Source organism: Lichenostomus cassidix, chromosome 5, assembly GCF_008360975.1.
Source record: "Lichenostomus cassidix isolate B80296 chromosome 5, HeHo_3.0, whole genome shotgun sequence".
NCBI classification, from domain to species: Eukaryota; Metazoa; Chordata; class Aves; order Passeriformes; family Meliphagidae; genus Lichenostomus; species Lichenostomus cassidix.
Window position 1 is genome coordinate 2,534,773 of NC_139486.1, and position 20,863 is coordinate 2,555,635.

The 20,863-nt window shown below is 49.6% G+C and overlaps 1 protein-coding gene across 2 annotated transcripts; it reads right to left on the reverse strand.

Moving 5' to 3' along the window:
• Window positions 1-1,496: 1,496 nt before the first annotated feature.
• On the reverse strand, window positions 1,497-20,645 carry LOC146435771 (fermitin family homolog 2-like). Of its 2 annotated transcripts, XM_085060986.1 has the most exons (3): window positions 20,496-20,645; window positions 19,518-19,686; window positions 1,497-1,760 (listed from the first exon to the last, which is right to left on the reverse strand). In XM_085060986.1, exons 1-3 carry the CDS (start codon window positions 20,559-20,561, stop codon window positions 1,516-1,518), a joined length of 480 nt encoding a protein of 159 aa, XP_084917112.1. In that variant the 5' UTR covers window positions 20,562-20,645; the 3' UTR covers window positions 1,497-1,515. The 2 variants fall into 2 exon arrangements, with proteins under 2 accessions (XP_084917112.1, XP_084917113.1); XM_085060987.1 differs by lacking the exon at window positions 20,496-20,645 and having other exon boundaries at window positions 1,498-1,760; window positions 19,518-19,848.
• Window positions 20,646-20,863: the final 218 nt, after the last annotated feature.

Genomic DNA, 20,863 nt, shown 5'->3' on the forward strand with positions numbered 1-20,863 from the left:
GAGGGCTAAACAACTTCATCACTGCAGCTTCTGTCTGCCCTCCCACAGCTCAGGCTGCTAAGAGCCACTCAAAGGAAAGTGATATTTCCAGTAAAAGCCCTGCTTTCCCCAAAATCAGGAACATGAATTTCAGTACTTCAGATGCTCCAGAAGGGAAGTCAGCACCACCCTTGATGGATGTGTCCCTACTGCCTGCTCAGAGAGCTCCCTCCTCTGCTACCCCAGAGACTTTTTCCCCCTCCCACATCTTTAAATATCAGGATTATTCTGCTAGCTTGTTCATAAATACACTGAAAGCTGTGAAGTTGGAAGAAAAAAGCTGCTTCAGGCCCATGTAAGGTTCTGAGAGCATCAGTGAGAGATCTCCTGTCCTGTGATTAACCATATCAGAATTTCCTGCCATGAGTCACTGCTGGAGAGATTCATCAGCAGCCAAGCCTGGGACCTCCCTGTCTAGCACGACATCCCAAATGCCAGTGGGACACGGAGAGGGGAAGCAAAATCCACTCAGAAATAACGCTGGCTAAGCCTTTTCTATTTTAAGGAGAAATTGCCCAATATTTACGTTTTAAAAAACCCAAACAAAGCAGGAAAGGGACAGCAAAGATCCCTAACCAGCTATAAATACCAACCAAACCACGGATGCACGTAGGGATGAGCTCTTCCTGCCTCCCCAGATGACTGGGACAGCCAAGAGTAACCTCAGCTACATTCTGAGAGCAGGGATTTAATCTAAATTTGTAGATTTCCTACAGCTGAGGCTGGGTTGCAGGCTCTTTTTGGAGGGGAGAATTCCAATATGGAACACTTACTGGAGCTCCTCAGGGTGGAATCAGATCTCCTCACCAGGGCTTTTTTGGTGGGCAGGAAGGAGCACCAGTTTTGGGATGAGGAATTTGTGAAGATTGGTAAAAAATTGGTAAAAATGGGTAAAAAAAAATCCCTCCTTTCTCCTGGGCTTCTTCTCCACAAGGAAAAGAAGGTGAAGAGGAGCTGAGGAGGAGACAGCAAGACTCAGTTCTTTCCCTCCACCAGACAGTTTTACAGTGAAGCATCACCACTTAATCTCTAATACAATTTTCCACTAGAAGAGAACCCACAGGGCTGGCAGATTTCCCATTTCAGGGTTTGCTTTTCATCCAGCACATAAATTTGCAGGCAAGAAAATAAAATTGCAACCCAACACCAGCAGCTTGAACATCAAGCAGGGCTGGCATTGCCTCTCCCATGACAACCCTGAGGGCAGCCCTGCTATGGAAGAGAATTCAGCACCAAAAATTGCATTTTTTTATCACTTTTTGGTTCGACTGGTCCTGTTATTTAAGTATTTGCACACAAAAGGGTAGATCTGGAAGGGAAAAAGCACAGCCATCAGGGCTGCTTGATGTCCAAGTGACTCTTGGGTGTTTCACGCCACAAAACACCACAGATTCACCAAATTGACAGGAAAAAACATGTGCACCAAAGCAGCAGCAGCATCCAAACCGACTGGGAAGCTCCCCCAGGGATGCTTTTTCAGCACTTACTGAAGGTTTTGCAGATGTCAGAAACAGCCTTGAAGACCCTGTCGGAGAAGTTGACTTTCACCTTGACGTACTTCATGTTGGGCAGCTGCAGGCGCAGCAGCTTGTGCTGAGGGGTGAACTGCAGCTTGGCATCTGCCTGTATCCCATATTTATCCAACGTCCAGTGAGTTTTAAGGAGCCAAGTTTTCTTCTTTTCCCACCACAGCGCGTGATCTGACCAGTCCTTCTTGACATCTGCAACAAAGAAGTCGTTTTTCCGCCGGTTAAAAGCAGGTCCAGAATTAGCCTTCCGAGGACAAAAGGAGTTTAAAATGGGCTGAACTGAGAGGGAACTAGCAATGTAAAAAACTCCAAAAGCTCTTTTTGGATACAAGGAACTGCTTGTAGTTAATGTTATTTTGATGGCATAGAAAAGCAGGGAAGAACCCAAGGGGAAGAAGGATGAGACAGAAGGTGTTCATGGATCACCATTCCAGCAGTGATCCCAGCTGGAACACAAAGCCACAAGGACTTCCCCAGCAGGGATTTTGCACAGTTTTTGGGGTTAACTATCCTTGAATTTTTCCAACCCCACCATCCAGGACACCTGTGATATCCCAGCCACCTCAGCATGCATGGAAAACAGGAGGAGGAGGAGGTTTGCAGGGAGAATTCAACAGGACTTTCAGTTTCTACAAAGAAAACCTGGAAATTCCCAACCGAAACGAAAAGTTACCTCCCAAAGGAACAACAAAACCCACCAGCCACATCTCCTTCCGGCAGGGGTTTAAACATGGGGTCCTTGGAGGTCACCTCCAAGCTGGGAAGCATTTGAGGAACCAAAGCATGGTGATAACCCCAAAAGACAGACCCTGTGCAGTATTTCCCCCAACATCTGGAATATTTTTCACTGTCACATGGCCCTGCTGTTCCTGCAGAGCATCTTCCACTCCAGCAACCAGTGATGCTGCCATGTCCTTCCACCAGGAGAGGAGAATGGAATGATATATAATCTAACAATATATTTAGTAATAAAATAATTCACTTTTCAGCCCCAGATCCCCCTGTGATCCTGGACATCCACCACGAAACATCAGTTTAACCCAAATTCAAGCTGCCAGCTGACATTTATCCCAACAGTCTCCATCCTTCAGCAGAGACACTCAGGCACCATAAGGCACCAGCTAGAAAGCCAAGAACAATTCCAGAGGAATGCAAGCATAAAGCCCCAGCAGACACAACACCACAGAGACTGACCAAGGAACACACTCCAGCACCAACATCATGCTGAGATTCTTTATATTGTCCTCTGCAGGGCCAGGAGTTGGACTGGATGATCCCTGTGGTTCCCTCCCAGCTCAGGATATTCCATGATTTTCCTCACAACTGAGATGAGAACAGCGTGACAAATGAACTTTTGTCTGTCCCTATCTCAAAACAGGATCTGGAGCTCAGGGTTACTGAGAAAACCCAGCAGGAGCTGGATTTTCCCTTTGAACTCCTGGTTTAATGGCACAATCAGGACTGCAGAAAGTGGAAGCGTTCAGCTGGACTTTTCAACAGCTTTGTACAATCAAATTAAACACAACCAAATATAGAAAAGCATGCAAACTTGCACAAGCCTTGTCTACCCGGAAAAAAATCCAAGAAATCATTACAATGGACTCTGGTAACGAAGTCCAACTTCTGCCCTACTGAAAGCTGAACGAATTGGCACCAAAAATCAGGGGGAGGAAAAAACCAAAAGCATTTGGAATCATTTATGCCTAACAGAAGGGGATTTGGGTTTACACTGCAGATTAACCATTCAGTCCACAGCACAAAAACAAGCCTTTGGGCCTGAGAGTAATTAACACTTTCAATTAACAGTGAGATGTTGGTTCTAGCAGGAAGGGCAAGGTCTCTGCCTGTCCCACGGGGTAGTTATATATAAAAGAGGCTGGCAAATGCTTAGCAGCTGCTTTATGAGGTTGAGTTTTGCACACTGACAAGAACCTTGGGTGCTTTGCAAGGGATCCAGGACTGCTTGGAGCAATCCCTGCAGGCCAGGCAATGCCAGCAGCCTGGTTAAATCTGATCAAAGGTTTAGAAACCTTCACCAGGCTCCCAGTTCACGAGTTACTGATTTGTTGGGGCTACAGCTTCACAAAAGGCTGAATATTCCAGCTCAGGCTCTTCCCATCTACTACCACCAGTCACTGGCCACTTCATATTTATCAACTGTTATCAATTTATCAGCTGGCCATTGATATATCAGTTCTCAGGTAAGTCTCCAAGTACTCCAAATTCATCTTAGAGATTCCAGACCTCGAACTTAAGAGGTTACTACAGGTTGCAAATCTCAGTGGTGTTTGCAGATCCAGAAGCTCCTCTGAGCTGCTGAATGTGATGGACATGGAGCTGCTGGAGGGAGTCCAGAGGAGGCACCAAGCTGATCAGAGGGATGGAGCAGCTCTGCTGTTAGGAAAAGCTGGGGGAATTGGGATTGCTCAGCCTGGGGAAGAGAAACTTTGGGGTGACCTAACTGTGGCCTTCCAGTGCCTGAGGAAGCTACAAGAAAGATGGAGAGAAACAACTGACAAAGGATGGAGTGACAGGACAGGGGCAGTGGCTTTAAACTGGTAGAGGGTGGGTTTAGATGGGATAGTGGGAAGGAATTGTTCCCTGTGAGGGTGGGGAGGCCCTGGCACAGAGTGCCCAGAGAAGCTGTGGCTGCCCCTGGATCCCTGGAAGTGTCCAAGGCTGGGCTGGACAGGGCTTGGAGCAGCCTGGGATAGTGGAAGGTGTCTCTGCCTATGGGACTATGAGATTTAAGATCCCTTCCAACCCAAACCCTTCCAGGACTCTATTAAATGAGCTGCACCCATGTAAGGATCACCAGAAATCCCTGCCACCCCTCCAGCCAAAGAATCTCCCCGGTGAAGGCAGCAGGGATGAGGATGCTGGAGCTGTCAGCACCAGCTGGAGCACAGGCTGGGCTCAGGGAGCTCCAGGAATCCAACCCCAGCAGCAACACCCTCGGGAAAGGGAAGCACGGAGCTTCCTTCCCAGCCTCCAAAGTAATCCCTGCTCCCTGCTTCCCCCATATTCCCCTGCTGCCTGAACCCAAACCCCTAGAGCCTGGGAGGACTGGGAAACTCAGCTGGGATTCTTTTTTCCCAGGAAGAACCTGGTGTTGAATTTGCCTCCCAGAAGTGTGCCAAGAGGCAGGATGTGCACGAGGGACGTTTGGGACATTTTGTACAGCAAAACCTACTGAGCTGTTCCCCTTGGAAAGCCATCCAGACACTCCTGGGGATGCAAGAGGCATCTTAAATCACACAAATGGCTGCAGGGACCTCTGTGAGCACAGAACAGTGAGAGAAGCAGTGAAGAGCTGCTCTATAAAATGTTTTAAACCTGAAACATCCTCAGCTTTCAATCCCTGCCGGCGCCTGGCCGCAGTCACATCCCGCCAGCCTGTCCAGCACGAATTACAATTGCAGATTTTAATTCCCACGGCCACCACTGAATTCCCATCTAGAATCCAAGCACAGCCAGAAAATTAGCCTGAATTGAGATGCACACGAGGTGTGTTTTAATTCTGTCACACAGAGCCCCACAAACACAACCAGCATTCAAGCAGCAAGGCTGAATTTGGGTGAAGGGCAAAGGAAATCCAGGCAGCCCTGCCTGATAGCCCACTTATCCCATTTATCCCAGGACTTGGCTGCTCCCAAACGCTCTCCCTCTGCCAATCCATGGTTTTTTAAAGTCCCTTTCCTGCAGCAGCAGCTATTGAAGCTCCTTCCTGCAGAAGCACTGCCGTCACCTGGCAGCTTCTCCAGGCCAGCTTAGGACTTACAAGCAGGAGGATACAAGTCTCCAGCGCTGTATAAACACTGTATTTTCCTTGTTATTTTGGGATATCCCCTATTGCAGATGGGCTCTCCTTCCTTGTGCTGCTCAGGAACACAGAGCCCTGACATGACTGAAGAAATCTATTCTTTAACTCTTTCCAGTGCATGGTTAAATCCCACTGGATGGATATTTGGAAGGCAGGGGTGGCTCCTACCTCTGGGAGATGCTTCCCTGGAGTGGCACCAAATTCCCTTCCACACACACCCAGGATTAAACCCACAGGACAGCACACATTGCCTTCCACACACACATCCAGGATTAAACCCACAGGACAGCAAAGATCTCCTTCCACACACACATCCAGGATTAAACCCACAGGACAGCACACATTGCCTTCCACACACACATCCAGGATTAAATCCACAGGACAGCACACATTGCCTTCCACACACACATCCAGGATTAAATCCACAGGACAGCACACATTGCCTTCCACACACACATCCAGGATTAAATCCACAGGACAGCACACATTGCCTTCCACACACACATCCAGGATTAAATCCACAGGACAGCAAAGACCTCACAAATGCCTCCATCACCTTAACACTGGGGGCAAATGATTAAAAAGTGGAGGCACAGAGGCAATTCTGCAAGCCTGCCTGGGTTGGATTGTGGATTTTTGGAAGCAGAAGATTTGCAGCTAATGAACTTTCCCTGCAATTCTCTCCACCTTTGGAGAGGCAGTGGAAGCAGCTGGAGCAGAGGGTGCAGCTCGTTCTTTAATTACAAATGATGGTTTTAGGGCAATGGATTCAAGTCCTCAGCATTCCCACAGGAACAATCCAACAGGATCATCCTCCCCTGGAGCCAAAGCCCTTCCATCCCACTGGGGGTTTTCCATAGGAGCAGCATTAGCTCAGCAGCTTTCCCTGGCTCTGGCTCTTTCCCAGGGGTGAGTTTAATCAGGATTATCTGCTCTAGGCACACCTGGGAAGCTGAGGTGGCAAAATGCCTTTCCATTATTTTTAATTTATATAAAGATATATAAATAAAGATGATTAAAATATAAATAAAAATAATTAAAATATAAACTAATTAAAAATATAATATATAAAATATTTAATATGCATATGAACATCCACATACACACTTACCCCATATATATATAAAACATGTGTATATATAGAGACAAAACCAAACTACATGCACATATAATTATAAATAAACACACAAAAATATGTATATAAAAATATATCCACAAATATATAGACATCTATATATATACATATATAAATGCCATATATATATATATAAATCCACAATACAGTGCAGGGACTGAGACCAACTCACAAGCCAAGCATTTCCTCTTGCAAAAAGCAATTTTTGTACATAATGTTCTACCTAGAAAAAACAAAACCAACCCCAAATTTTCCAGCTTTTCACTGAGTTTGCTGCAGATGGGCTGAAACTCCTCGAGGATTTTTGTAAGAGTGGTCACATTATTTTTCTTTTGGGTGACTTTTGAATTTTAAAATGAATATCCTCTTCACACTGAATTGACAGAATACAGATGTGGACAAAACACTGAGTGCAGGCAGCTGATTAAAGTACCTTTAAACAGCAATTCCTGCTGATAACACCTTAATCCACCCCTCACAGCCCCAAGGGGCTCTCCAAACCCTCAACTGGGTGTTGGCTGCATCCACACCACTTTTGGGAAGCTGGAGGAGGAGAAAAAGTCCTTCCAAGGGGAAGAGAATTCCAGCAATAAATAGCTGGGAATGCCCTGGGTGAGCTCAGGGAGAGGGAATACCCTCTGCTGCTCCCTGGGGATGCAGGGCATGGCTACCAAGCATGGGAAACGAGGAGAAAGTATTTAAAAAATGGAAAAGAGAGGAATTTAACACTAAAAGTTAAAAAAAAGGGAAAAAATCCCTACTGAGGATCCAGCAAAAATGATTGCACAGAACCTCGTGGGGTCACTCTGGTGGGTTTTCCTTTTCCATGTGTGTCCATGAGGGGGAAGGAACAGCCTCACAGCAGTGAGGAAAGCAGGGAAGAGGGCAAATATTCCTGAAATATTCAGAAATGCTAAAAAAATGGCTTATTTGGTGCATGGGGCAGGACAGCAGTGATGGGGAAGGGCAAGGATAAAGAAGAGGGAAGGGAGAAAAGGGGGTAGGATAGGAATGGATGGGAAGAAGGAAGGAGAAAAGATAAAGGAGGGGAAAGGAGAAAAGGAGAAAATGGGGAAAGGAGAAAAGGGGGAAAGGAGGAGAAAATGAAGAAAAAAGGAGGAGGAAAGGGGGAAACGAGAAAAGGAGAAAAGGGGGAGAAAATGAGGAAAAAAGGAGGAGAAAAGGAGGAAACGGGGAAAGGATAAAAGGGGGAAAGGAGAAAAGGAGGAGAAAACGAGGAAAAAAGGAGGAGAAAAGGAGGAAGGAAGAAAAGGGGGAAAGGAGAAAAGGGAAAAAACAGTATCCTGAGCCAGAAGGACCCACAAGGATCACCAAGTTCAACTCCTGGCCCTGCAAAAGACACCAAAAAACCAAGAGCATTGCTGAAGGTCCCCAAGATGTTGAAAATTTCTCTCTAAGAACACATTTCTATTTTATTTCTGTTTATTCATATTGGTTATACAGTTAATTTATATAAATACATATATTTTTAAGTGTCTATATGTATATACATATTAAATAATAATATTATATATATTATATAATATTAAATAAACATATATGCTATATATATTTATATATAAATATAATATATATATATGTATATATATATAAATATATATAAATAATATATTTTTAAGTGTCTATAAGCACATACATTTGTGCAGCTGAACCCTTTGCTCCCTCCAACCTCTTTGTTGCTCCCACTGACCTCTGGAAATCTGGATTCCTTCAAACATGCCAAAGTCACTCCTTCCAGGATAATTATGGAGCAAAAAAAAAGATTTCAAAACAGAGCTATTTTCATTTATCACAAGCCCAGCAGAAATGCTGATGGTTTGCTGGGTGACACAGTCACTGTCTGGGGGCAAAATCTGTAATTTAAAGAAAATATGAGTCTTCTGGAGTGCACTGGAGTAGAGTCCTTTCCATCCCCCAACGGGGATTTAATTGCAGAGCAAAGTTCAAAATGGAACAAAAATCCCTCCAGCCTCTGGTCACAGCACTTGAAAAATTACACTTTGAAACAGGGAGATAAACAGCCCATAAAATTATCATCAGCCTGATGTAATAAAGCTGCAGCCAGGACAAGCTGATGCTCCTGGAGCTAATGGGACTTGAGTGGGGTTTTAATCACATCTCCCACATGTATTTGACACAGGCAATGGAAAATACCCTGCACTGCAGCCACCACCTGTGGAAAAGCTTTTATCCGTGGAGAAACACAGAGTGGTGCCTGAAATCCTCCTGGATCTGCCACAAAGGGCAACCCTCACCATTGCTTGCATGGAGTCATGGAATGGTTTGGGTGGGAAGAGACCTTGAAGATCATCTTGTTCCACTCCCTGCTGCAGGCAGGAATATCTTCCACCATCCCACGTTGCTCCAAGCTCTGTCCAACCTGGCCTTGGACACTGCCAGGGATCCAGGGGCAGCCACAGCTTCTCTGGGCACTCTGTGCCAGGGCCTCACCACCCTCACAGGGAACAATTCCTTCCCAATCTCCCATCTCTCCCTGCCCTCTGGCAGTGAAAAGCCATTCCCTGTGTCCTGTCCCTCCATCCCTTGTCCCCAGTCCCTCTCCAGCTCTCCTGGAGCTCCTTTAGGCCCTGGAAGGAACTCTGAGCTCTCCCTGGAGCTTCTCTTCTCCAGGTGAACATTCCCAGCTCTCCCAGCCTGGCTCCAGCCCTGGATTTGCTCCAACAGCTCCATGTCCTTCCTGTGCTGGAGACCCCAGAGCAGGATGCAGCATTCCAGCAAAACCCAAAGCACAAGGAACAAGTCACCTGTGTCCTCCTCCTCCTGCTTTGTGTGACAACATGAACTAGCTGGGACTAAAAATCTACTCTCTTTCAATTTAAAACCATTCCCCGTTGTCCTATCACTATCTGCCCCTGCAAAAAATTCCATCCCACTTTATTTTCAGGGAAACAAATGTTCAGGAGAAAATCCACACCCACCCACAGTGGTGCCCAAAGCGGGGTGATCCCACACTGGGTTTTCAACTTCAGAATAATATTTCTTGTGTGAAAAACGGTTTGACTTAATAAAAATAAAACCCAAAGACGGACAAAAGGAGCCTTGTTCCCAACTCTGTGGTTCCATGAGCACGACCCAGTTCAGGAGAGCTCCTCCGTGCCAGGGAACACGTTCATGGCAAAGCCCTGACGTCAAAGGCCTCGAGAAGTGGCACAGAGTGATTCAAGAGCAAGGAAAAAAGGAGGAGGGAGGGGAAAAAAAAAAAGCCCTTTGGAGGAGAGTGAGCACATTGGGATGCAATGCTGCATGTGGATGTTCCATGTGTTTGTCCTTGCTCAGAGAAATTACGGAGCGTCTGCTGCTAATGAGGGAACTGCTGGAAAATGAAGTGGGATCCTTTTCTTGCCTTTTATTGGGATTCTAAGGGAGCTTTGCAATGGAAAGTCCATGTCTTGATGAGGCAGGGGTGGTAACTGGAGTCCTGAAGAGCTGATGCAGCAACCCCAAATAGCCCAAAAGGCTGCTCCTGGCGCTGCAGGGCTGAAGATGCTCAACCCATGGGATACAGGGAGAAGAGCAAATCCCAACAAGCCTGAAAGCCACTGTTTTTCTAAAGTAAACTCTAGGAAGGAAGCTCTTTCCAGTGTTAATAGGATTGCTCAATTAGCTCACTTGAAAGTTTACTAATTTGGATTGCATCTTGTTCCACCCCCCTGCCTTGGGCAGGGACACTTCCCACTATCCCAGGTCGCTCTGAGTCCCATCCAGCCCAGCCTTGAACACTTCCCTGGATGTGGCATTGTGGTTTTCTGCAAAATTTTTCCTGTAATTTTAAGCTTTTTGGATATTTGGTAGCTTTTTGTCCCATTTAAATGCTTGCACTGTCATACTCAACTCTGTTTCAAGCCCTGAGCAGGCAGAGTTTTGTGAACTCAAACCAGTTCAGAACCAGCTAGAAGATCAGGAGATATCCAGCTGCTGAACCCAGCTGGAATATCAGGAAACTCTTTGGAAGAGCCAAGAGCTGAGGTCACCTCAGCTCCCCAACACCCCCAGCACTGATGGGCTCAGGAAGGTCTTTGCCAGTGATGTGCAGAATTCCTTTAAATCCCTGCACCAGCAACCCAGAGAAATATGGATTACCCATTTTCCTAAGGCAGGAAACAAAGGAAAGCAAGAGTGGATTATTATTTTTTAAATTGAATTGGTTTTTGAAACAGGATCGTTGCAACCTGATTTTGCCAACTGTTCCCCCCCATTCATCAATCATGAAAAATGGCAGAAAACTCGATTAAGGAATTTGGCTTCCATGATTCAACTAGAAAAAATGACAGAAATGCAGAGAGAGAGAGGAAGGATGGAAGGATGGAAGGATGGAAGGATGGAAGGAGGGAAGGAGGGAAGGAAGGAGGGAAGGAAGGAGGGAAGGAAGGAGGGAAGGAGGGAAGGAAGGAAGGAAGGAAGGAAGGAAGGAAGGAAGGAAGGAAGGAAGGAAGGAAGGAAGGAAGGAAGGAAGGAAGGAAGGAAGGAAGGAAGGAAGGAAGGAAGGAAGGAAGGAAGGAAGGAAGGAAGGAAGGAAGGAAGGAAGAAAGGAAGGAAGGAAGGAAGGAAGGAAGGAAGGAAGGAAGGAAGGAAGGAAGGAAGGAAGGAAGGAAGGAAGGAAGGAAGGAAGGAAGGAAGGAAAAGCACTTCTCCAGGGAGCTGTCCTGAGGAGCAGCTCAGCCTCCCTCACCCTCCAGCCCTGGATCACACTCCCTTCCCTCTCCAAAAAGGACAAGTGTCCCAGGGTGACAGCAGCCTGCAGTCCTGACTCATCCCTGAGGAATGTGCAAGCCAGAGGAGCTGGTCCTGCCAAGAAGACATCACACCCAGAAAGGGAGCCAGAGGACTTGTATTGGGATGGATGATGCATAAGGCAGAGAAAGGAAGACACAGGCAACCTGAATTCCCAACCTTGAACTCCCAAACTCTCACCAGGCAATTCCCCAAGTGCCTAAACGATGGTTAATCTCTGGTTAAAGCTTAGTCCCCTGGAAAATGAGGTTTGGAGCCCTCAGGATACCTCAGGCAGCCTCACCTGACCCCATAATTGTAAGTGTTGGTCCTTCTCTTGCAGATCCATGTGGAATTGTGGTCTGGATAACAGGGCACTGGCACAGGTTGGCCAGAGAATATTCACCCCTGCAATATTCCAGGCCAGGCTGGACAGGACTTGGAGCAACCTGGGCTAGTGGAAGGTGTCCCTGCCCATGGCAGGTATAGAGATGATCCTTAAGGTCCCTTCCAACCCAAACTATTCTGTGATTCCATGATTTCTTTTTGGCTCTGCCTGTTGCCCCAAGCTCATTCATGAACACAAAACACTTTTAAATGACTTTAACACCTCCAACCTTGAGCTTGGATCTGCCTCATCCATCCCAACCCTAGAGGAGAACATGAGGGATGGCACTGGGGACAATTCCTGCTGCAGAAGCTCTGGAGCTGGACATGGTGCCAAGCAAAGCTCTGTGGAGCATCAGCCAGGAAGGGAAGCTGAGCAAGACAGGGACAGAGCTCCTTCCAGGCAATTTCATAAAGCCCAGACTTTCTAATTGAATTTGCAGCTTCAGCAATTAACCCTTCCCAAAGTACATATGCCTGCAGGGAGCAGGGGAAAATAAAGAAAACAGCCACCAGCCAAACAGGTGTAATGGGCTGGGAAGAGATTTAAAATCCGTTGGCAAGATGGATTTTTTTGGGTGCTGTCAGGATGTTCTGCAAGCTAAAACTCAGCTGAGGCTGTAAAGGGGAAGGTTTCTATTATACACCATAAAACCCTGAAAGCTACTGGAACACTGAGAACTGAATCCCACCAGCTGAGCTTTGCTCAGTTTTGTTTCTCTGCCCCTTTCTAAGCAACCCATTCACATTTCAGAATGACAACGAAGAAATGCAGCTTCTCTGAGATGTTTTCACACCATGAGACTTTTTTGCCCCCCAAGCACACCCAGGGCTGGATGTTGAGCTGCAATCAGTGAGCTCCACAAAGGCTGTAAATCTCCTTCCTTCCCCTTGTCTGTCAGGAAAACCACCACTAAAAAACCTCCCTCGACAACCAAATCAGGAGCTGTCGGTGTCCCTGGTGATGTTGAAATGACTGAAGTTTGCAGTGCAAATACTCCCTCATCTTTCCCAACTCAGTAAACATTCCCCACATCCACAATTTCAGGCAGTTATCCACAATCCCTTTTTTTTTTTTTTTTCATTACTTCAAAGACCAAGGGTTAAAATCCAAGCACCTGGTTTGCTGAATCACAGAGTCCCAGAATGGTTGGGGTTAGAAGGGACCTTAAAAACCATTTAATTCCATCCCCAGGGACACCTTCCACTGGACCAGGGTGCTCCAAGTCCAACCTGGCCTTGAACATTTCCAGGGATTCTATTTAGAGTACAATTTATTTGAGTTTTTATATGGTTGAGACAGACTCAGCCAGATGCCTGGGTGAAGCCTTGATGGAGAACAGTGAGGAGAAGGTAAAGAAAGGGGAAAGAAAAAAAAAGGGATTAAAAAAAGGGGAAGTGTATGAATGTGATGATTTCTATGATTTTTCAGTTCCCCACACCAGCTTCCCCACGTGCCTTATGTCAAATCGAAACCTGAGGGAGCTGGAAGAGGAAACTACTGATTTGGGCTGGGTGGGAGCAGCAAACCCAACAATTTCCTGTCTGTGGTGTGACAAACCCAGGCTCTGGGATCTGCGGGAACGCTGACAATGCCTCCCACCCCACGCTCCTTCCCCTCTGACTGGGACCTGTGAGCTCAGACAGGCTCTTTCCAGCCAAATCAGATGGCTCACTGTGACAGAATCTTAAAAAAAATAAATAATAATAATACTAAAAAAATCTTTGGCTTCTAAAGAATCGTCACCACTCTGAGTATAAATATTAATTGCCATGACTGCAGCTCGGAGCTGCTTCTGTGTGGCTTTTACCTCCCCCCACCCTGAATTCCTCTGGTCACTGGCAGCTCAGCTGAATATTCCACTCAGGCTCACAAAGAGGACATTCTTTGAGCCACGATCAATCTGAGCCCACGGAGGAGCTTCCTGGAGCCCAAAGCTGGATGGAAAAGGAACGAGCCAGCCCCTCATGGATCGATGTGCATGGCTGGAGTGTGTGTGAACAGCACTGGCATGCTGTCACTTCAATGTCACTAAAAACGTGCTGTTTGGAGGGTGAGGATCAGCACAGGCCACGAGCACAGGGATTAATCAAGTGGCACTGCGGAAATGCAGAGAATGGGAGCAGCTCTGCTGGTCTCCTGGAGGATGCTGCTGAAGTGGGAGCATCCAGCAGCTTCCAGGGTACCAATTCCAACCCAGAACGGCCCAAAATCCTGCCTGGATCTGGAGCAGGAAGACTTCTGTGCTCAGCAACGTGCCAGCCTCCCCAGCCTCTGTGCTCACCATCCCACTGCCTGCCAGCTGTACAAGTTTTGCTGTTGAAAAGCTTGGGAAGAAATTTTCCAGGGAAATCTGGAGGGAGGTCAGTGCTTGCCCAAACCACAGCAGCCTGGGCTGCCCCAGCAGCAACCACCACCCCCATTTAGGACATTGTTCAGGACAAGCTCTCAGCACACAGCCCCAGAGGGAACACAAACAGCTCCTGGCAGATTGAATGGCACTCAGAGTCCTCTCATGGACGTCATGCACTTGAAAAGCAACGCTGAGGCGTGACAGAGTGCTGCTTTTGAAGGAAAAAATCCTCATCTCAAGTGATGGCTGATGGAGAGATGAGCACCTGTGGATGTCCCAGGTGAAGGTGCTCAGGTGACAGTGTGGGCACAGACGGGAGAAACGCCCTGAGCTCATGCCTGGCACCAGCTAGTGATGCTCAGATAAATAATTTTGGGAAGTGTGGCTACAATCAGTGAATCCTAGTGGTTTGGGTTAGAAGAGACCTTAAAACCCATCCAGTTCCACTCCCTGCCATGGGCAGGGATATCTTTCACTACCCCAGGTTGCTCCAAGCCCCGTCCAACCTGGCCTTGGACACTTCCAGGGATCCAGGGGCAGCCACAGCTTCTATGGGCAACCTCTGCCAGGGCCTCACCATCCTCACAGCCAGAAATTTCTTCCCAATATCCCATCTCTCCCTGCACTCTGGCAGTTTGAAGCCATTCCCTGTCTCCTGTCCCTCCATCCCTTGTCCCCAGTCCCTCTCCAGCTCTCCTGGAGCTCCTTTAGGCCCTGGCAGGAGCTCTGAGCTCTCCCTGGATCCTTCCCTTCCCCAGGTGAACACCCCCAGCTCTCCCAGCCTGGCTCCAGAGCATCCTTGAATCCTTGAAGCATCTCCATGGCCTCCTCTGGAGTCACTCCAGCAGCTCCATGTCCTTCCTGTGGGGATTCCAGAGCTGGAAGCAGCATTCCAGCAAAGTCCAAAGCACAAGGAACAAGCCACCTACAAGACAAGCCCTGCAGCCTCATCCTGCCTTGTGTTTACAACAGGAATGAGGGACAAGGACTCTGCATTTCTCTCCCATAGCCTTAAGCTGTTTCCAAGAGTTCATTCCAGTTGAAAGGCAAAGAATTTCCCCAGCCAGTCTCACGAGGGCCTGGAGTGTTTATAAGCACTGCAAAACCTCAAACACAAACCTGGGCAAGTCAATGACGCTGCACTTTGTTGGTGTTTTATTCATAAACCTTTCAGGGGTCCATTAAGGAAAGGAGACTTCACAGGGAGAACAACACTAATATTTAGAATTGATCTAGCAAGGATTGGAGCTGAAACCCTTGGAAGGTAACACAGCAAAGTCTGTTTGATGGTGAAAAGAGCCCCTGGGGTGAATCTCAGACACATTTGCAGGCTAAAACCACTGGGAAAAAAAAAATCTTGAAGTGCCACAATCAAAACTTTGCATGGGACAGCTCCTGTGTCAGTCCTCAGGTGACATCTCACCCTCACTCAAGTGATGCTAAGGAGAGAGTTGAGGAGCTGCCAAAGGGAACAATGGAGGCTGAACCAGTTGCACAAACCCTTATCCCAGCTGTGATTCACAACAAACCCCAAGGCTTCAGGAGATGTCATCACTGCCTGCCATTATCAGCCTCTTTGAGGGCAGAGGGTTTGCTCTGACATTTATCCCTGTCAGCTCTCCTGCCCATCCCAGGTCAATAAAACAGGGATGCCACCACACTCCCCATCCTTAACCCCTTTTCACCCAGAGGGACATCTACAGTTCCAAATCTTGCTGGGTTTTTTTTTCACTCACTTATCTCTTTTCCTCAGGTGCAAGCCCCAAAAGGTGCTCAGTCCTCCTCCAGTGCTCCCAGCAAACCCCAGGAGCTGGAGTTGACTGCCACCCATATCCTGCTTGTAAAAGAATCCCAGAGAGAAATCCACATTTCCATCACAAAACTTCTATCCACGGACTTTCTGAATCTGCTCAGTGCACATTTAGGTCATCTGTCTAAAGCTGCTCCTCTGCCAGACACCATTTGTCCCCCTTGCCCTGTTTCTGTCAGTTATTCCTTTATTCCCACGACCAGGCAGAGCATCCCCCATGTATCCCACAGAATTCCATAAACCCCACAGAGCTCCTCCCAAGTACATTTCAAAAAAAGCAGGATTTTTTAAATTCCATGTGTTTAAAACAGCCTCAAGTTGACAACAACAATAACTTGCGTTCACTTCCTTCCTTCCTCTACTCCCAGTGATTTTAAGCCTTATTTTTTTTTTTGTTTGTAAGTCAATAGTGGCAAAATTCCTAAAAAACCCTGAGTGAGCACCAGGAGTTTCCAGCACAGACCCTAACCCTCACAAAGCAACAAAACGCTGCTGCTCTTAAAACCTCAGCACTTTTTTCTTATTTTTCAGGGATGACTTTGCCAAGAACTTGGCACGGCTCAATTAACAGAGTGGCTTAATCCAGCGGGTGATGAATAACAGGGGAGCCAACAGGTCATTGCAATTCACTTGAGTTACCAGAATCCCTATCTGCTGCTTGGGCTTTCTCCAATCCGTGCCTGCATTAGGCATGGATTTTAATTGCTTGTTCCCAAACACTCTGCACAGGCAGGGACTGAGTCCTCAGGATTTATGGATACCTGCAGCCTTGCAGTTAAGGAGAGACTTTGCTGGATTCCTGCTTCATCCCAACATGATATTTACTGCAATCTTTGTCCTATAAGCATTGATAAATACTAATGTAAATCGAGATTTTTCCATTTTTCAAGCTCTCCTCGCTGCTGGAAGGAAGGAAGGCATTTTTCCCCCCTGTTCACTAATGGTGAAGAACTCCTACCAGCACCCAACAACCAGAGTGTGGCTGACCTGCTGCAAATTCCCACTGATGTCCTGAACTTCACTAGAACTCCGGGCAGGCCACAGAAATCTCCTTTCCAAAGCTGCAGGATTTGTCCCAAAGGATGCAGCAGGCAAACCCCAGCCCGAGGCACTGACACGCCTTCCTTCCTCCCCCTGCAGTGTGCAAGCAGAACAGGCCATGGGGGATCCCACAGGGAAACCCACAACTGCAAGGAAACTTTATTTTTAGGGAATTTCCTTAAAACTCACAGCAGAAAATCTGCTTGGCAAGAGAAGAAAATTTTTTTTAACACAGAAAGCTGTTGCAATAAGGAAAAAAACGGCAGCAGGGACAGAGGAATGACAGGGAGGAAAAGGTTAAAAATGCAGGGAAAGGGTTTCAACGTGGAAAAATTGCAAAATGCATTTCTGTGCAGACGAAGCAGCGCAGAGGCTGGATGAAGGAAGGCATTGAGGAGCACGGGAGGATGAGGAATGAGCCCCATCCCACCCCGCTCCGCTCAACCCGACCCCGCTCAACTGGCAGGAGCTCAAAGAAGAGCCATAAAAATAATGAGAGGGCTGGAAGAGCTGACACGCAGGAAGATAAAAAAGAACTAAATACGTATAGCTTGGCTGGGCGACAAAAGCCAAGGGGAAAGGGAAGGCAACAGCCGGAGAAACCCGTGGATCTGACCATCCTGGGGAGGGAGGCAGTGGGGCTGAGCCCACCGGGGAGCTCCATCCCCTCTCCCCACGCCGCATTCCTTCCCTCTCATACAATCCCTAATTTAACAAGTGGAGAGGATCCGGGCAAACATTTGGGGGGGGGGATGGATTACGTCAGGAGCTAATTTAGGTCCTCGCTGGGCTCCGGCCCCGTGCACATGCCTGGCTTTGCACACACGCTTCGGCGCTGGATGTGCTGCGGTGCCTCCCGACACCCAGCGCCGAGGGGAGCATCGCCCCTCCACTCATGAGAGGATTTTTTATCACCCCTAGAAAGCCGGTTTGCCGTTTCCCCAGCCACAGAGCGCTCCACTTCAGCAAAACTTTCTGCAGCTCCAGAGTTAAACTAAAAAAACAGAATAAACCCAAGTTTTCGGGGAGTTCAGGCTCCTTCCAACATGAGACCCTTTGATGCGAGCGCTCGCTTCCTCTCGAAACCCCAGCGTATTTATATCCGTCTCTTCCTTCCTGCGACTCCAGATAATTAATAAATCAAAACCTAAGCACGGGAGGGGGAACGAAGGGCTTTTTAAAGGCACACGAGGGTTCCGCAGCGGAGCGGGACCTGCAGCTGACAGCTCCGCTACTCCCACAGCCGCAGGCACGCGCGGGACCTCGCAATTAATATTTTATTTGAGCAATTACAGCCATCAGCCCGGGCTGCACCGCTGAGTAAACACAGCCGAGCCATAAAGAGCCGATAAAGAGACGAGGGGGAGGAGGTTCGGCGGGGCTGAGCTCCCCGCTTTCGGCGCGGATCGAGCCCTGCCCGTTCCCACGCGTCCGGGACAAGCGGGCTCTTTGTCCAGGTGTGCACCCAAAGCCACCGTGTCCCCAAGGTCCCCACGCCCACGTCACCCCACCGATCACCCCACGGGCTCTCGGCAGCGCTTTCCTCGCACGGAACCGGCCGCGAGTTCATGGTGAAGTTTTGCTGTAAACCGGAGCGCACGCAAACCCCCAACCCCCATCCCGAAAATGGAGCTGTTTCCTAACTCTCTGTAAAATCCTGGCTGTGAAGCAGCCGGTGGATGGGGCTGAGGCCCCGGGGTGGTAAAGTTTGGCTGGTACTGGAAGGGTGCAGGGAGAGAGGGGCTGCTGGGGGCTGGGATGGGGGGCTAGGGCAGGTTGTGGGGAGCTGGGGTGCTTCCTGGTGCTGGGAGCCAAGGCAGAGTACTGGGAGAGGGTGCTGGGAGCTAAATCGCAATACTGGAGCAGAGTGTTAGGTGCTGTGAGCCAAAGCAAGGTACTGGGAGATGGTGCTGGAGCACAGTACTGGGATAGGGTGCTGCGAGCTAAAGCACAATACTGGAGCAGGCTGTTGGGTGCTGGAGCACAGCACTGGGTGCTCAGGCACTGTACTGGGGCAGAATGTTGGGAGCTAAAGCACAGTACTGGGAGACAAAAGTACAGTACCGGAACAGGGTGCTGGAGCACTGTACTGGAGTGCTGGGAGCTAAAGCAGGGTACTGGGTCAGGGTACTGGGTCAGGGTGCTGCGAGCTGGAGCAAAGCACTGGAGCAGAGCGCTGGGGGCTAAACTGGGATAGTCAGGCACTGCACTGGGACAAGGGTGCTGGGAGTTAAACATAGAGCTGGAGCAGGGTGCTGGGAGCTGGGCACTGCACTGGACAGGGTGCTGGGAGTTAAAACAGAGCTGGAACTGCGTGCTGGGAGCTGAAGCACAGTGCTGGAGCAGAGTGCTAGGAACTGGAGCACAGTACTGGGAGCTGGGCACTGCACTGGGCAGGGTGCTGGGAGCTGGAGTACAATACTGGGACAGGGTGTTGGGAGTTGTAGCACACTACTGGAGCAGAATGCTGGGAGCTGAAGCACATTACTGGAGCACAGCGCTGGAAACTGGATTACAACACTGGAGCAGAGTGCTGGGAGCTGGGCACTGCACTGGGCAGGGCGCTGGGAGTCGAAGCCCAGCACTGGAGCACGGTGCTGAGCACCGGGAGGATGCCGGGCTGCTCGGGGGGTCCCGGGGCACTCACCGAGCTTCTCGACGAGGCGCAGCATGACGCCGCCGATGTGGATCTCGCCGGTGACCCGCAGGGTGACGTCGCGGCCCAGGTCGGTGACATGGACGCTCAGCTCCCACGTCCCGTCGGCGTAGCAGCCGTCCGGCATGCGGATCCCGTCCAGCGCCATGGCCCCGGCCTCCTGCGCCGCCGGCCGCGCCCGGCACGGAGCGGAGCGGGATCAGCGGCGGGATGGGCCCGGCTGTGCCCGCTCCGCGCCCCGGGGCAGGGCTGGGGGCGCGGTGGGGCGGGATCGGGCCGCAGCGCTGCCCGCCGCTCCTGAGGGGCCGCCGGGAAGAGCAGCGCGGGCGGGCAGAGCGGGAGGCGGAGGGAGCGCGGGGAGGGAGGAGGAGGAGGAGGAGGGGGATAATAATTAAAGGAAAAACGCGCCTGTGGCTGCCGGGCCCCTTGGCCTTTTATGGAAGCGAAGGACGGAGCAAGTGGGGGCCGCTCCAACATCCGGGAATCGCCGGGGGGCGGCCCGGCTGGGATCGGCCCGGCCCGGCGGGGGATTGTCCCGGTTCGGCCCGGCCTGCTTCGGCTCGGCCCGGCTCGGCTCGGCCCGGCTCGTCCCTGTTCGGCTTATCCCGGCTGAGCTCTGCCCAGCCCGGCTCGGCTTATTCCCGCTGGTTCTGCCCAGCCCGGCCTGGCTCAGCCCGGCCCACCTCAGCTCATCCCAGCCCGGCTCGCCTCAGCCCGCCTCAGCTTATCCCAGCCCGGCCCGGCTGTGCCCGGCTTTTCTCAGCCCTGCCCGGCTCGCCTCGCGGCCAGTGGTCCCAGGACATGCGGAAAATCCGGGAGCAGCCCGGAGCACATCCATTAGGGCTGGCAGAACTTCGGTATCCCAAACACACGTGGGTTTTGTGGCAGCCGTGCCCACTCTGTGCCCTTTGGGGTGTTTTTTGGCCCCAAATTAATAGGAAAAATCCTTCCCGTCCGGCAAAGCCCTACCTTAACATAGTAGTCCGTGCCCCCATTGAGGCCGAGAGACGGGCTGGTTCCCTCCATCCTCATCATCTGTGTGAATCTGGGAAATGGGAACTGTCTTTAAATAAAAGGGTCTGAACCGGCACAAATGGAGGAAAAAAAAATATTATCCGCTTCCTGTAGCTCCTCCACCCAGTGATACACACATCCCGCCAAGCAACCACGCTTCCTGACAATCCAGCTCGCGGAAGGGGCTGTGGTTTGAGGTCCAGCGCTGGGGATGTGTCCTGACCCGCGCCAGGTGATGGGAAGTCACATCCCAGCAAAGCCATGCCCTCCCTGGCACCTCAGGGATGCTCTGCCAGCTCAGCACACTCTCCATGAGCACCATT

Excerpts from the sequence above, each read along its gene's own strand:
- LOC146435771 (XM_085060986.1), bottom strand. The coding sequence starts at position 20,561 with ATGATGAGGATGGAGGGAACCAGCCCGTCTCTCGGCCTCAATGGGGGC. Across the intron at positions 19,687-20,495 it reads GCACGGACTACTATGTTAAG|GAGGCCGGGGCCATGGCGCT; the intron begins GTAGGGCTTTGC and ends CCGGCGGCGCAG. Across the intron at positions 1,761-19,517 it reads GCGCCTCGTCGAGAAGCTCG|ATGTCAAGAAGGACTGGTCA; the intron begins GTGAGTGCCCCG and ends TCTTTGTTGCAG.